The sequence below is a fragment of the Zea mays genome, chromosome 1 (assembly GCF_902167145.1).
Source record: "Zea mays cultivar B73 chromosome 1, Zm-B73-REFERENCE-NAM-5.0, whole genome shotgun sequence".
Lineage (NCBI taxonomy): Eukaryota > Viridiplantae > Streptophyta > Magnoliopsida > Poales > Poaceae > Zea > Zea mays.
The window spans coordinates 12,184,186-12,201,512 of NC_050096.1; the positions used below are offsets into that span (position 1 = coordinate 12,184,186).

At 44.4% G+C, this 17,327-nt stretch overlaps 1 protein-coding gene across 3 annotated transcripts; it reads left to right on the plus strand.

The window, feature by feature from the left end:
* LOC100384536 (Protein RRP6-like 2) lies at positions 1-7,975 on the plus strand. 3 transcript variants are annotated; one of them, XM_008648235.3, is made up of 14 exons: positions 1-747; positions 1,377-1,532; positions 2,070-2,228; positions 2,301-2,384; positions 2,521-2,600; positions 2,706-2,756; positions 3,212-3,311; positions 3,536-3,618; positions 3,751-3,796; positions 4,061-4,148; positions 4,238-4,407; positions 4,517-4,786; positions 4,862-4,936; positions 5,233-7,260. In XM_008648235.3, exons 1-14 carry the CDS (start codon positions 382-384, stop codon positions 5,344-5,346), a joined length of 1,842 nt encoding a protein of 613 aa, XP_008646457.3. In that variant the 5' UTR covers positions 1-381; the 3' UTR covers positions 5,347-7,260. The 3 variants fall into 3 exon arrangements, with proteins under 3 accessions (XP_008646457.3, XP_008646462.1, NP_001170525.1); XM_008648240.2 differs by having other exon boundaries at positions 5,909-7,260; NM_001177054.1 differs by lacking the exon at positions 5,233-7,260 and adding an exon at positions 7,318-7,975 and having other exon boundaries at positions 210-747.
* The last annotated feature ends 9,352 nt before the right edge of the window (positions 7,976-17,327 follow it).

Sequence of the window (17,327 nt, forward strand, 5' to 3'; positions counted from 1 at the left end):
TGATGAACACGGCCACTCAACTTTCATCACGAGTACCGCCTGAGCAGCGGAGCCGCGGACAGCCGGACACCATCACATCAAACCTCCACCGCCGTCAATATAAGCGACAGCTGCAGGAGGGCCCGGGCCGGGCCCGCAGTTGAAACCGCCAGCCGTTCCTTCCCACGCTCCTCCCCGCCCCCGGTCCGCCCCCCACCTCAATTCCACACCCCGCGGCGAGGCCGCGGGGCGCCCGCGCCCAAACGCCAAAACCCTAGCTCCCCACCCACCCACCCCAAGCACCGCGGGGCCGCCGCGCGCTCGCCCACGGTCGCCACGGATGCGCGCGGCCCGCTCGCGGACCTCGACGACACCCCGCTCGCTTGCCGCGGCTGTTCCGCCATGGACGAGCCCGAGAAAGTGAGGGGCAGGGAGGATGCGGCGTCGGGCCGCGAGGCTGGCGGCGCCGAGGAGGCCGGGGATGGGTTCCAGCTCGTGATCCATGGCAAGAAGAAGAAGAGGGCGGCCAGCGGCCAGGACTGCGGGACTGCTGGCTCTGGCTCTGGCGCTGGCGCCGGGCCAGTGCGGGCGTTGACCAGGGAGAAGGGAGCCGCGCCGGCGCCGGGGGCCAAGGCCAAGGTGCCTTTCCACGATCCAAGCATTCCCCGGCCGCAGGACGTATACAAAATCAGAGTGGATAACTACAAGCCATTCGAGCATGTCTGGCTGGAGCGCAGCGAAGACGGCACCCGACGTGTTCACCCGCTGGTCAGTGATACACTATCCTGTTGCCACTTCTCTATGTTTTGGCGAGTTCTAACGGAATGGAGGAGCTATAAACTCATTGATCGATGTGTAAGACATGGAAATGGCTTGGGTAAAATAGTAACACTTGTTGAATCAAATACTACTGTTGCCGTTCCCCATCGTTTGGTGTGTTTAAACTGGATGTGTTGGGCAGATGGTGCCCAAAGTTTATGAGACACGGAATGAGTACAAATAATCTGATTGCTGTATTTACGGGGGGTAAAATTTCAACAGAACATCGGAAGATGGTTTTAGGATAGCATGTGATCGAGTGTATAAATGGAAGAGGAAATGTGTAACACATTTTTGCAAGGATATTACCTGCTTTTGACAAACAACAGTGAATCATAGGCATGTTGATATGGGAGAATTAGTATGCATGTTGGTATTTTCAAAGATGAAGGTAGTCTTTTCATGCACAACGATATGTACCATACTAACAGGTGAAAATAAAATCAGTGTGGTGTTTTTCTTTTAAAAAACATAGGCCTGCTCTAAGTCTAGTGTTTATCTTCTGTATATTTTTGTCAGTGTCATGATTTCCTTGCATCCGTATCCATTTATGAGTTTTCACTTGTTTTTTGTTGCAGGAAAACCTGCCTGTTGAACAGTTCGTTGACAGAAATGTTCCTGACAGAGAACCAGTGAAGCCAGCTGATTTAGAGGATACACCATTTACGCTGGTTCAAGATCACAAAGGCTTAACAGAATTAGCTAAGAAGTTGAAGAGCGTAACTGAATTTGCTGTAAGCATTTGTAACTAATGTTTTTGTTTTATCAAATGAATCTATGATACTTAGATGCCTCTTATGTTGATACTGAATACTGAAGTTCATCTGTCAAGTATTTTTTCCCTGTGCTGCATACATTTTTTATCTGAAAGAACTGTCAGCATGCCTTCCCTGCAGGTTTTTGCCCTTGCGAGGCATATTTCATGCACACATATCACCACAGTTCTCGAAAAATGTTTTAGTTACATGTGTAATACTGCTATATGTTAGTGGTTGTGGAATGTGCATTGGACCTGACAGTATTTATACTAGCACTATCGAAAAGTTCTTAAGCTAGATTACTTTTGTGACTGTTTGACATGAACAATATAGTGCAACTTTGGTTGTTATATAAACAAGATACCTCCTATGTTTTGTTTCTTCATCTTATAGAATGAGTTTTACGCCCTTTTATGTTCTAGGCTATCTGACATGCAATAGAATAAATTCCATGGACTTCATGATACTAGCAATTTAATGATTGCCTCTATAATTTTTTTGCTCCATTTTCAGGTAGATCTGGAGCATAATCAATATAGGTCATTTCAGGGCTTGACCTGCTTGATGCAGATTTCAACAAGAACAGAAGACTTTATTGTGGACACTCTTAAGCTACGCATATACATTGGTCTCTATTTGCAAGAGCCTTTCAAAGATCCAACAAAGAGAAAGGTTTTTAAAAACTACAAAATAATGCCTCTATGTACTCGAATTTCTGGTTTTCATTCGTCCTTGGTCAAATAGGTAATGCATGGTGCGGATCGTGATATAATGTGGCTCCAGCGGGACTTCCACATCTATGTGTGCAATCTTTTTGACACAGGACAGGTATGTGTAAATTAGGGTCAATAATACCATGATTCTGATTCTGCCACCCAATTTTCTTATTTCTTTATTCTTCCTGGAAACCCTCCTATTTATGTTTAATAGACTGAAGATTGCTTTTCTTTCTAACGATAATCAGGCTTCAAGGGTCTTACAGATGGAGAGAAACAGCCTTGAGCACCTATTGCTTCATTTTTGTGGAGTAACAGCAAAGAAGGAGTAAGGCTCTATCCAATAAATAATTTACAAAGATCCACTCTGACCTCCCTTGTATCTACAATGGGACTTTCTTTTCTCTGATTAAGGCATGCCTTTTTCTTGTAGGTATCAAAATGCAGACTGGAGGTCGAGACCACTTCCTGATGAAATGATCAAGTATTGTGCATATACCCTATTCTGAATTTCTTTTCTGTTGACTGTTGAGTTTGGTGTTGGATATTTTTGTGTTTGCTGCTTTTATTTTTTGCTGGCTTGCCATCAGTTATATATAAGTGGATTTACTTCTGCCTAGGTATGCTAGAGAAGATACACATTATCTGCTGTACATATATGACTTAATGAGACAGGCCATATTCTGAATTTCTTTTTTGTTGTGTTTGGTGTTGGATATTTTTTTGTTTGCTGCTTTTCTTTATTTCTGACTTGCCATCAGTTATATATAAGTGGCTTTACTTCTGCCCAGGTATGCTAGAGAAGATACAAACTATCTGCTGTACATATATGACTTATTTCTTTTTTATTGTGTTTGGTGTTGGATATTTTTTGTTTGCTTCTTTTCTTTATTTCTGACTTGCCATCAGTTATATATAAGTGGCTTTACTTCTGCCCAGGTATGCTAGAGAAGATACACACTATCTGTTGTACATATATGATTTAATGAGACAGAGACTACAGAGGGAGTCAACATTTGAAAATGATCTTCTTCTAGAGGTACAAGAAGTATTGTTTTTGTTCCGGTTCCCATCTTATGTATTGAGATCATAAGAGAATATACAGTTTGATATTGCCACCTCTTTGAATGAATCCTTAAATCTAACACCGATCTCTTCGTTGCTTGTGGTTCCTGAATTGAATCGATTGTTATTTGGACTCTCATATGGATCAAATTGCATGTCCTAATGTGCGTTTGTTTTAATGAGTTTGGGTTACTGCAGGTCCATAAGCGCAGTAATGAAATTTGCTTACAGTTCTATGAGAAGGAGCTTCTGACAGATACATCCTATCTCCACATATACGGGTTCGTATGCTGCTGCGTTCAGTTCCTTCACTGGGTTCTATAGTAAACAATTAGTATTTTGTATATTTAAAATATGCACTTGACATTTGTAGTTTTATGCACATATCTAGTTACTGAACTATATTATTACAGGTTGCAGGAACATGAACTGGATGCAAGACAGCTGGCTGTTGTTGCTGTAAGAACAGACTTTATGACTCTCATGACCATTCTCCATTCAATATATATAGAATACATTGTGGCATTTTCTTAGCTTTTAAATACCAAATTTTGATATGGTCTATTCATATATATGTTTTTAATTACTGCTATACTTCATAACTTTTGGATATTTTGACCTTTGTAAAGTCATATTAAGACTTTTTATTGTATTTAGTTTGTTATATTGAAATATTGCATATATAATGAGCATCTCATATATCCTCTTCTTCCCACAATTTAGGCTCTACATGAGTGGAGAGATCGTATAGCTCGTCAGGAAGATGAGAGTACTGGTTATATACTGCCAAATAAGGCTTTAATTGAGATAGGTATTGTTGTTTTCTTTATATTCTGTTATTATGGTGCAAAATTGGATATCTAACTTGGCTAACTCCACTCACTCTTTTTAATTCAAAAGCAAAGCAGATGCCTACAGATGTTGGACATTTGAAAAGAATTGTGAAATCAAAATATCCATATGTTGAGAGCAATCTTGAGCTAATTGCTTACACTGTCTGGAATGCACTTGAGTATTCTTATGCCTTCGAAGGAATAGCTGAGCAACTAAAGAAGGAACGGCTGGAACAGGTTTGTTGGGTTGAACTTATGTTGATTTCACTCTCTGAATGCTTTAGGCATGTGCTGAGTCTAGCACTGGTTAAGCTTTCTTTTGAAACTAGTATCTTATCTTCTGCAGGTGGCACTGAAAAGTGGTCAGACCAGTGATGAAGTGACTCCTTTGGATGCTGACATTGATAGGAGTAATTTTGATTCATCTGATCAGTCTGCAAATGTCAATGTTGCTTCTGGTAGTAGGGCTGGTTTTATGAGTGAAGCAGCTTTGATCAGCAGCATCCACCTAGAGGACAAAACTCAAACCATGTCCTCAGTTAAGACCTCTCAGACCTTGCTAGGCCAGATCAGACCAGTGAATAAGGATGTCCTGAGCAATAATATACATCAGCAGGTAAAAAAATATGGAACATCTGAATCTTTGTTTATTATTCTGTATTTATATCGCTGTATTTTGTATGATGCTCAGGCTATTCAGGACCTAAGTCTCACTTTAAAAGCTCTAAAAGGAAACTTGGCATCTGGAGGAGAGTCAAATGAGCAGGTATAGGCAAACTATTCTTGAACAATGAAAACATCGAAGCAGTCATTCTGAATACATGTGATTTTCTATGTATCAATCTGCCTTTTTTTCTGTTGGAATGTTGTTGAAGAGTACACATTTGGTTTGTCTACAGTTAATTTTATGCAACTTGGTATTGTTCTGAACGTTTGTCTTTACTACATGTTTTGAGAGGAAGTCTTTACTATAGATTAGCTTGGATATTCTTTCAGCATGCGTTCACTAGAGGGTTTTCAATTTTGTTTACCCTTCTCGATATGTTTGGCTTCAATCTACAGGACACACCCAGGTTTGATCTGCGACGCTTAGAAGCTGTAGCACCTGACATCTTATTACCCCAACTAGACGGATCTCGAGACATAGGGGGGGGGGGGGGGGGGGGGGAATGGTGAGAGGATGACGACGGTCCGGTTCTCTCGTCTGCCTTCTCCCTCCCATCCGAGCCCACTCCCTTTCCCCCCCGGCCCTGCTCGTTCCGGATGTACGTGCCTCTGGGCGTGGTGTTTGGCCTGCGTTGGTGCCCCCTCCTACAAAGTGCTGGGCTGCTTCTCAGTCCCATGGTGCAAGGGGTGGGTGGAGCCTAGGTGTGGATGTTGCCCATGGTCCTAGAGATGAGGGTCACCACTCTAGAGATTGTGCCAAATCTCTATGGTGTGTGATCTGCAGAAAGGAAACTCATGTTACCGCTAAGTGTGTGTGGCCCAAACGAAGCAAACCGATAATGCCAATTGTCGGTATGGCAGCAGATGGATTGGGATTCTATGCTTCTCAATATGCGAAAAATCTGGCTAAAAAATCTAAGAAAAACATATTAGGTTTGGTAAGGGTGTTGGAGGGTTATGTGTCGGCTGAGGATCTCGAAACGGACTTTGGGTTCCACTTTCCTTGGGGTCGGGTGTGGAAAGCCACCAAATGTCACATGGGGTTTCTTATGCAGTTTCCCTCTCTTGATAGACTAGAAGAATTAGTGAATTTTCCTGAGGTCCGAATGAAGATTTCGGGGGTGAAGATTGTAGTTGCTCCTTGGAACTCCCAAGCGACAGCAAAAGCAAGGCTCCACACTGCTTGGATTCGTGCTGAAAATGTTCCAGAAGAGATTCAGAATTACCAAGCGATATGTGAATTGGGTTCTACCATTGGTGCGGTGGAAGAGATTGATGTAGAAGCTCTGGAGACAAAGGACATTGTTAGATTCAAAGTGAATGTAAAAAGTGTATCAATGATTCCCTCGGTTATAGAAATTGGTATTAAACCTTTTCTATACGACATTTTTTTCAAAGTGGAGTCATTAGATGAAGAACGATGGAATGATGATACTGTTTGCTTGGGAAAAAGAGCTACTATCGAGTCTCTTCAATTAGATGATAATATTACTGAGAATTTGATGAAAAAAGTCAAGAGTGAAAAAGGGAAGGGGATGGCAGATCATATGCTTACTGGCATTTTGGAAGATAACTCTTTCAAAGGTGGGAAGTCAGGTAATGCTCAGAAAGTGAGTAAAGATGGTGAGAAAGGGATTGAGGGTTATAGTGAAGAGAAGGTGGATTTCGATGGGAGTGGGGATGATCTCCTTAGCTCTCATGAGCTTGAAGATCTGGTGAAAGAGGCAAATATTGAGATGAGTGCTTCACAAGAGATTGCAGGTGTAGACAATACAGATCCTGGGATGTCCAAAGAGTTGCAAGCTGCCAAGATTAAAAAAGGCAAAGGGAAGATGATTGAACTAGTGGAAGGGACTAGAAAGAGCAGCAGATTGGAAACCAATGGAGATATCAAGGTCACTGAGAAAGTCATATCCAGAGCCGAGTACAAGGACGCCTTCTTACACAAAAGAGAGGGAAAGAGAGAAGCTGGCGGCAGGAAGTTGGTGCATCAAAAAAATGGCTAAAGAAATCTTCAGTCGTGACTTGGGCTGGCGCCGTTGGACAGGCGTATTTGTTGATCTGGTTGCTGTCAAGCTGCTTACTACGTGTCACTGTTGTCAGTCTTCTTTTCCTCAGGTTGTTGATACTGTGGCTAAAGGGTTGGCGATTCAGTGCTGTTTCCCAGCATCTGTAATAATATACGCTGTGGCTGTGTGTTCGTGGTTGGCTGGACGACTATGTCGTGGTTGCTACATCTTAGTTGAAGGTCTAGGGCTCTAGGTTTCCATTAGCAGTGTTTTGTTCAGAGTTACGCGATTTGAATAGTTTAGCCGTTTCGCTTCCTAGCTTACCTTTGCCTAAGACGTTACTCTGGTTAATGTAAGTCCAGAATGATGTCTCCCTGTTATCAAAAAAAGTTTGGCTTCAATCTCCGTTTATTTATTTTCATGAAGTTTTGCATTTATGCCTAGACTTTTGTCTGCTGCTGTTCAATTCCAGGCTGGGATCAACGTGGAGAACTTTAGATCTTCTGTATTTCCTTCCCGGCAGTTGTCTGGTGAGGTAAAACCATTTTATCCAAATCCTGGAATGCACAGTGAGAATGTTTGGATTCAAACAACTCAGACAAACGAGACAATGAAGCTGTGCAACACAACTTACTACAGACAGCTTCCAGGACATAGCACTGAGTCAATAAACCAAAGAAGTACAGGAAGTTTCCAGAGTTCGGTGAGACGTCAATCTTTCCCACCTTCAAGTTACAAGAAATGAGATTCATACCAGTAGCCGTCCTGATGTATAGCAGAAAGGGAGAAAAAGATGAACCCCTGTCATTGATCCTTGTTGTGCTAGTGCACATATTGACTGTAGAGAACAAAGACTTGGGGCTGTTTTACTTGCCCTCTGAATGCCTCTTTGGATTTTTGGCATTCGGTTAACTGAAAGGTGAGGAACCCAATATTGACTGTAGGTGCAGGGTATCGGAAGTGCCATCTCATTGCCCATTGGCTCATGGAATGGGTGGATGGGACTAACAAACATGTTCTGGTTCAATGATGAATACTGGAATCGCACAGGAAAAATATACTGTGACATTGCGACAGTGCAACACCTAAATACAAAGACTTGGAAACAAACAACTTGCTTTGTTCTGTTCTTTTTCCCTCGTGTCAATGCCTCTTCTTTTAATTTTTCTGTATATTTCTTTACATGCGTTTCATTATTGAACTTTTTATTTCTATAGACGTGTAGTTGTATAGCGTCCTGGTGCGTGTGGCCATATTGGCTAGGAAAGTACTCATTCCCTCAGTTCTAAATTAGTAGACACATACAAGTTCTTAAAATAGCGCTACGGGCAAGGTTTTAGCATCAATAATTGAACGCAAGCAATAATATACGCCAACAATAAAATAGCGATGATAGTGCTTTCTAGTTACTACTACGTAACGAACTTTGATTCAACTTCGATTTAAAGACTGAAAAATCTATTTAATTAAACGGTCATATCTTCTATTATGATACAAGAATAAAAAAGTGGTTATGGCTTATACATCGGAACGGAGGAGGTATTTATCAAACGGCCACGTTTGAATCCACTCAACTAAAGTTTAGCTAGCTAAAATATTAAGGGCTCGTTTGATAGAGCTCTGCTCTTTGATTCTCTAACTAATATAGTGATTTTGAGTAATTCTCTATCAAAAGTGAATCTATTTGATGAAACTATTTAGCAAATAAGTTGTGAAGTGATTCCTAAGGGGTTAGAGTGTGGAGAGCAGGTTTTTTTGGCTTTCACTTTCTAGTACAAAATAGAGACTATATTCACTCAACTCCCACACGGAGCAATTCAGATTTTTATCGTTTGACACGGCAAGACTGATTCTCGCTAGGAGCGAAGCTGTGGGAGCCCTCCCAAACGCCCCCTAAAGCTAAACTTTAGACACTTCTAGCTAAATTTTAGTTGAAGTGTTTGGATCATCCGACTAATAGATTTGGCTAGAAGTTTAATTAGTCTTTTAGCTATGCCTTTTGGATTCATAGCAGCTAAAGTTTAGTTGATGGATGAATCCTATGCTTTTCTTTTAGAAAACATTTTCATGCATTTTCTAGCATTCACAAAAATGTTATATCTTGGTTGATTAATTTGTTTTCCTACATATCAATTAGCAAATATCAGAAAGAAGAAGAAAAATAGGACTCTATAATCTGGGCAAACTACCTAGAAGGCAACAATGACTACAAAATTGATGAAACCAATTTGGATGTTCGGACAGATTGAAATTGACAAGTAAAGAATCTTGGAAGTTACTTACTTTGCCTTGTGGTCATCAAGATTGAACGGGAAATAGAGCAGGGCACCTGCCCGGAGTGGTGGCAAGTAGCCGCCTGGCCGGCGCGCAGCGGTGCCACAGCTATCGGTCAGCCCACCACCACCAGTCCGCCACCGGACTTCGCCGCTTCGCGTCAAGGGAGAGAGAGATCAGATAATGCGCGCGGAGGAGGTGCCAAGGGGATGGATAGGAGGGGCGACGCGTGACTGCGTGAGCGTGACTGCATGAGTCGAAGCGCCGGGCGCCGGCCGACGGTTTCGTGCAGAGGCGTGGGCGCGTGGCTGATGTTTGGCGGGCTGTTGGGTAATTGCTGGGCTGCTGTGGACTCTCTCTGTTGGCTGATCTGGGCCGTACAAGTTTTGGTTGTTTGGCGACTTCCGCTAGCTAGTCTAGTACAACTGTACTAGCAGACAAGCAGTACTCTGCTGCGTTTTTGTCTTATCCCGACATGGCAACGCCTGTTCCAACAAGGCGTTTCCAAGATCAATTCCGCACGAGGACAGAAGCCCGCCCACAGAAACAACACGATCAAAGTGTTACAAAATTACCGGGGACAAAAATTAATTTAATAATACAACATAAAATGTAGAGATCAAGATAATATCCATCAGGGGCGGAGCGCCCGTTATGGCTGTGTATGGCTCACGTCATACCTTGTTTTGACCATTGCCATCATCGCATACCCGTAGCCATAGCACCGTCGCACGCACAGTCGTGAACTCATGATCTCCGATCGACCACTTCGCCTGCTCCAGTGCCCGACTTCAGCTCTCGTGCTGACTGTGGCGTGCGATGCGTGGTTGTGGGACGTGGTCGTGCCCTTGTTGGCTTCTCCTGCCAATTACGATGTGTGGGTAGCGGTCGTGCACCCGTGCACTATGGCCGATGCCCACGTGCCCTTCCGGCCTCTCCAGCACTAGCCACTAGCAAACTGTAGACCGCTAGATGCCCAAGCCCCAATCTCGCTCATGTGGCGAGCGTCCAAGTCCAACCTCTCCCTCGGTCGATCGATAGCAGCCCCCTCGTTACGCTGTACTAAGTCATACCTTATTTTTGGTAGTCCTCCACCACTGATATCCATGATGTTATAACAGAACAAACCTAGACAAGATTATCATAAAGAAAAAGTCGACAATGAATCTAACATCGCAATAAACTAAAAATACAGATTTACTTACAGTGATGAAAGGGAAATAGGCTTACACCTTTTTCCTAAATTGATTTTGGTGGTTGAATTGCCCAACACAAATAATTGGACTAACTAGTTTGCTCTAGTCTATAAGTTTTACAGGTGCCAAAGGTTCACAATAAGCCAATAAAAAGACCAAAAAAGGGTTCAAACAAAGAGAGTAAAAGACAACCCAAAGGCACCCTGGTCTGGTGCACCGGACTGTCCGGTGCACCACCGGACAGTGTCCGGTGCACCAGGGAACTTGACGCTGAACTCCTCACCTTCGGGAAAATGGGAGGCCGCTCCACTATAATTCATCGGACTGCCCGGTGAGGCACCGGACAGTGTCCGGTGTGCCAGCGGAGCAACGGCTACTTCGCACGCAGCGGTCGACTGCAACACATTTAATGCGCGCCTGCGCGCGCAGAGGGTAGAGCACGCGCAGAAGGCGCACCGGACAGTCTACAGTATCTGTTCGGTGCGCCACCGGACAGCCCAGAGGCCCCACCTGTGAGAGCTCCAACGGTCAGAACCCAATGGTCGGCTGACGTGGCTGGCGCACCGGACAGTGTCCGGTGGCGCACCGGACTGTCCGATGCGCCATGCAACAGACAGTCTCCCAACGACCACTTTTGGTGGTTGGGGCTATAAATACCCCAACCACCCCACATTCAATAGCATCCAAGTTTTCCACCTTCAACACATTACAAGAGCTATAGCATTCAATTCTAGACACAACCAAAGAGATCAAATCCTCTCCCAAGTCCGGAATCACTCCAAATCAAATAGTGACTAGAGAGAGCGACATTTGTGTTCATTTGAGCTCTTGCGCTTGGATTGTGAAAGTCGCCTAGAGGGGGGTGAATAGGGCGAAACTGAAATTCTCAAAAATAATCACAAATACAAGCCGGGTTAGTGTTAGAAATATAATCGAGTCCGCGAGAGAGAGCGCAAAACAAATCGCAAGCGAATAATAAAGTGAGACACGCGGATTTGTTTTACCGAGGTTCGGTTCTCTCAAACCTACTCCCCGTTGAGGAGGCCACAAAGGCCGGGTCTCTTTCAACCCTTCCCTCTCTCAAACGGTTCCTTGGACCGAGTGAGCTTCTCTTCTCAAATCACTTGGGAATCAAACTTCCTGCAAGGGTCACCACACGATTGGTGCCTCTTGTCTCAATTACAAGTGAGTGTTCAATCACAAGAAAGAATGCGAAAGAAAAGAAGCGATCCAAGCGCAAGAGCTCAAATGAACACTACAAATCACTCTCTCTAATCACTAATGCTTTGTGTGGAGTTGGGAGAGGATTTGATCTCTTTTGGTGTGCTTTGCAATGAATGCTAGCTCTTGTATAGTGGTTGGAAGCTGGAAAACTTGGATGCAATGAATGGTGGGGTGGTTGGGGTATTTATAGCCTCAACCACCAAACTTGACCGTTGGTGGAGGTTGTCTGTCGATGGCGCACCGGACAGTCCGGTGCACACCGGACAGTCCGGTGCACACCGGACAGTCCGGTGCACACCGGACATGTCCGGTGCCCCAGCCACGTCATCAATGTCGTTGGGTTCCGACCGTTGGAGTTCTGACTTCTGGGCCTGCCTGGATGTCCGGTGGCGCACCGGACATATACTGTTGAGTGTCCGGTGCGCCAGTATGGGCACGCCTGACTTCTGCGCGCGCAGCGCGCGCATTTAATGCGTCGCAGGTAGCCGTTGGCGCCGAAATAGTCGTTGCTCCGGAGTTGCACCGGACAGTCCGGTGTACACCGGACATGTCCGGTGAATTATAGCGGAGCAACCGTTCTGATTTCCCGAGGCTGGCGAGTTCCTGAGGCAGATCTTCAGAGGAGCACCGGACAGTCCGGTGAATTATAGCGCGAGTGCCTCTGGAAATTCCCGAAGGTGGTGAGTTAGAGTTGGAGTCCTCTGGTGCACCGGACACTGTCCGGTGGTGCACCGGACATTGTCCGGTGTGCACCGGACAGTCCGGTGCCCCCAGACCAGAGGTGCCTTCGGTTGTCCCTTTGCTCCTTTGTCGAATCCAATATTTGATCTTTTTTTTGGCTTAGTGTGAACCTTTTACACCTGTATAACTTATATACTAGAGCAAACTAGTTAGTCCAATTATTTGTGTTGGGCATTTCAACCACCAAAAGTATTTAGGAACTAGGTGTAAGCCTAATTCCCTTTCAATCTCCCCTTTTTTGGTGATTGATGCCAACACAAACCAAAGTGTTGGGGTCGTGCTTCGGTGCGCCGAAGGTCTCACACGAAGAAGCAGCTTCGGCTGAAGTCGTCTCCAAGAGATGGCCGAAGGTCCCTTTTCATGGAGCTTCGGCGTTTTTAAACCGACATAGAGATAGAATGACCTTTTTATACATATGAGTCTGAGTTAATGCTATAAACTTTCGCAAGGGGCATAATTGTAATTTGTCACAGGCTGCGACCTGTGCCTATAAATAGATGAACAGTACCTCTGTACTGTTCACGTGAACCTGTCATTTGCTTTCGCATCACGCTTGTACCTGTGCCTTCCGCAGGACCGAAGGTACATTTGTAATTCAAAGTCATTTGTATTCATTAATACAAGTAGAGATAATTCTCTAACAGTATTTAGATGTTTATTTCATATTCTATGATTTATGCAAATGCTTCATTCTTCGTTATTATGCTTACGAAGGTATGTCCTTCGTAACCTTCGTCCGAGATGCTCTATATCCCGAAGGGATATATTGTTATGGAGGACGAAGGACCTTAACACCTAACATTTCTTGTGTTGCCTTGTTCTTAATTCTTAGCATTTGAGAACAAGTCCCCAACATTGGCGCCCACCTCCGGTCAACTCACTTCCACCTTTCTGAGCTGATGGCTTCGTTCAACACTCAAGCTGGAGCTGCTTCGGCTTCGAAGCTGGTGCTCCCGATAACAGGCGGTTCTTGCTCGGAGCCAGCTAACAAAAGGCAGAAGAAGGAGGCTCAGAGAAGGGTGCAGCATGTTGGCGTGCAGGGACCCTTCATTAAGTCAAAATGGTCTCACATTCCAATTACCTTCTCCCAAGAGGACCTTCAGCTTAAAGATTACCCACACAATGATGCCATGGTTATCTCTTGTGTTATCAAAGGATTTCTGGTCCACAATGTCTTGGTCGACACAGGCAGTGCAGCTGACATCATATTTGCCAAAGCCTTCAGACAGATGCAAGAGCCTGAAGACAAGATTCATGATGCTACGCACCCTCTTTGTGGCTTCGGAGGGCGGCAGATTGTGGCACTCGGGAAGATTACCATGCCGGTAACCTTCGGATTTGTTAATAACACAAGGACTGAGCAAATTGTGTTTGATATTGTTGACATGGAATACCCCTACAACGCCATCATTGGTCGTGGTACCCTAAATGCTTTTGAAGCAATTCTTCACCCAGCTTATTTCTGCATGAAGATACCTTCGGACCAAGGGCCTATTGCTATTCATGGGAGTCAGGAAGCTGCCAGAAGGGCCGAAGGAAGCTGGACTGATTCCAAGGCAATCCATAATATAGATGGAGTTGAAGCTTGTGAACAGTACAAGTTCAGGAGGGAAAAAGCAGCTTCGGCTGATCAGCCGAAGCCCATGCTATTGTGCGAAGACATAGCAGATCAGAAGGTGCTGTTGGGCTCGCAGTTATCTGAAGACCAGGAGAAAACCTTGATAAGGTTTTTATTCAACAACAAAGATGTTTTTGCATGGTCGGCTAATGATCTCTGTGGAGTAAACCGGGATGTTATTGAACATTCGCTCAATGTTGACCCATCCTTTAGACCCCGAAAGCAGAGGCTTCGGAAAATGTCTGATGACAAGGCCGAAGGGGCTCGCAACGAAGTAAAAAGACTCCTCAGTGCAGGAGTTATCAGAGAAGTGAAGTACCCAGAATGGCTAGCTAACACTGTTATGGTGAAGAAGGCCAATGGCAAGTGGAGAATGTGTATCGATTTCACAGATCTCAACAAAGCTTGTCCGAAGGACGAATTCCCGTTGCCAAGGATAGACTCTCTAGTCGATGCAGCAGCTTCTTCAGAGCTCATGAGTCTCTTGGACTGTTACTCAGGATATCATCAAATCTGGATGAAAAAGGAAGATGAGCCGAAAACTAGCTTCATAACTCCAAGTGGCACGTATTGCTATCTTCGGATGCCTGAGGGGCTCAAAAACGCTGGAGGAAGTTTCAGCAGAATGACTGCGAAGGTTCTCCAGTCTCAAATAGGTAGAAATGTGTTGACCTATGTTGATGACATTATCGTCAAAAGCACGAAGCAAGAGGACCATATTGCTGATCTGCAGGAGACCTTCGCCAGCTTCAGACAAGCTGGTCTGAAGCTGAATCCAGAGAAATGTGTCTTCGGAGTAAAGAAGGGTAAATTTCTTGGATGCTTAGTTTCAACAAAGGGAATCGAAGCTAATCCAAATAAAATCGAAGCTATACTTCGAATGGAGCCACCAACTACAAGAAAAGGGGCCCAAAGATTGACAGGAAGGCTGGCATCTCTCAACAGATTTATATCCAGATCAGCAGAAAGAAACTTACCATTCTTCGAGGTGCTGAAGTCAGCCGAAGTCTTTCAATGGGGCCCAAGTCAACAAAAAGCCTTCGAAGAGTTGAAGCAATACTTGATAGATCTCACAACATTAACTCCGCCAACGCCAGGGGCTCCTCTGTTGTTATATGTGGCAGCTTCGCACTCAGCAGTAAGTGCGGCGCTTGTCCAGGAGAAGCTTTATGGCCAGCTTAAGAAGCAAGTTCCAGTGTACTTTGTATCTGAGGTCCTTAGTGTCTCAAAGAAAAATTATACAGAGCTGGAGAAGGTATTATATGCCGTTTTAATGGCATCCAGGAAGCTTCGGCATTATTTTCAGGCATACAATATCATTGTTCCTTCTTCGCAGCCGTTGAAGGATATAATGAGAAATAGAGAAGCTACTGGACGGATTGGGAAATGGGCTGCAGAGCTCAACGAATTTTACATTGATTATGTGCATAGATCTTCGATCCAGTCTCAAGCATTGGCAGATTTCATTGCCGACTGGACACCAGGGGCTCAGGATGAAGAAGCAAATAAAGATGCCGAAGTGTGGACAGTGTTTTGTGATGGCTCTTGGGGAATCTTCGGAGCAGGTGCAGCTGCTGTGTTGGTTTCACCATCCAATGTCAAAACTTGTTACGCAGCAAGACTTGATTTCAGCTGCACGAACAATATTGCTGAGTACGAAGCCCTGCTTTTGGGCCTTCGGAAATTAAAGGCAATGGGAATCAGAAGGGCAATTCTTAAAACTGATTCCCAGGTGGTTTCGGGTCATGTTGACAAAAGTTGCAAAGCTAAAGATCCGAAGCTTGAAAAGTATCTAGATACGGTCCGAAGGATCGAGGCATCCTTCGAAGGATTCTCGGTCAAGAATATTCCTCGAGGACAAAATGAGCATGCTGATTTGCTAGCTAAGTCTGCGGCACAGGGGCTGCCGTTACCCTCGGATGTGTTTTTCGAAACAATAAAGGCACCTTCAGTGGAGCTCCTTGAAAGAGCAGTCCTCAACATATCTCCTGTTTACAGCGAAGATTGGAGAACTGAAATAATCTCTTACCTTCAGGGTAAGTCCCTTTCAGATGACGAAGCTTACAATAAAAGAATAGAGGCAAGAGCTCGTCCGTATGTCATGATAGAAGGGGAATTATACAAACATGGAGTTTGTGCTCCGCTGCTCAAGTGCTTATCTAGAGCCGAAGGTATAGAGTTGATGAAAGAGATACATGCAGGCCTGTGTGGATCCCACATTGGATCTAGGCCATTACTTGGGAAAGTCTTCCGCCAAGGATTTTATTGGCCGAAGGCAGCTTCGGATGCAGCGGAGTTAGTGCAAAAGTGCGAAGGTTGTCAGAAATGTGCAAGAGATCAAAAACAACCTTCGTCTTTAACACAGCTGATACAACCCATCTGGCCATTGCAAAGGTGGGGCCTTGACTTGTTGGGCCCATTACCACCGGCTCAAGGGAATCTAAAATATGTTATAGTGGCTGTGGAGTATTTTTCCAAGTGGATTGAGGCGAAGCCATTGGCCACAATAACTTCAGCCACTGTCCAAAAGTTTTTCTGGCAGAATATTGTCTGTCGCTTCGGGGTACCGAAGGCAATTACTGTAGATAATGGAACGCAGTTTGACTCCGAAGCTTTCAGAAACTTCTGTAACCAAATCGGAACGAAGATCCATTTTGCGTCAGTCAGGCATCCGGAGTCAAATGGGCTCGTTGAAAGGGCCAACGGCATTATAATGACAGGAATAATGAAGTTAATCTTCAATCAACCCAGGGGAAAGTGGCCAGATCAGTTAATCAAAGTGGTGTGGAGCCACAATACAACAACATCAAGGTCTACAGGCTTTACCCCATTCAAATTATTATTCGGTGACGAAGCAATAACTCCGGAGGAAGCAAAAGCTGGATCAGTAAGAGTAGTAGCTTCGGCAGAATCAGGCCCCGAAGATGCTTGTCTTGTGGAAAAAGATGCTTTAGAAGGGATCAGGCTTCAGGCCGTGGAGAATATTAATAAATATCAGGCTGAAACAGTCAAATGGCGAGATAGAAAAGTCCGGCTAAAAAATATTGAGCCGGGACACTTGGTGCTTCGGAGAGTGGCTAACCCAGATACAGTGGGTAAGCTACAGTTGAAATGGGAAGGACCATTCTTAGTAGTATCTTCGTCAAGGCCTGGATCATACAGATTGAAGGACATGGATGGCAACGAAATTCCAAGGTCTTGGAATGCGGATGAGCTTCGGCGATACTATGTATAATATGATGTAATTTTTTATGCTTTTTCTTTTCATTTTCATGGCACCCTTTTCCTTTCCGAAGGGGGAGAAAGGTTTTTAATGGGGCCATCATGTGTAATTTCCTTTTTTAGTCTTATAAGAGCGAAATCCCCCAAAAAATGTAAATGTAACAGCTGAGAACGCACCATCGAGTGCAGAAACTGAAAAAGAAAAAA

Coding starts and splice junctions, on each gene's coding strand:
- LOC100384536 (NM_001177054.1), top strand. CDS start 382: ATGGACGAGCCCGAGAAAGTGAGGGGCAGGGAGGATGCGGCGTCGGGC. Junction 2,229..2,300: donor AAGATCCAACAAAGAGAAAG/GTTTTTAAAAAC, acceptor TTGGTCAAATAG/GTAATGCATGGTGCGGATCG. Junction 2,757..3,211: donor CTTCCTGATGAAATGATCAA/GTATTGTGCATA, acceptor ACTTCTGCCCAG/GTATGCTAGAGAAGATACAC.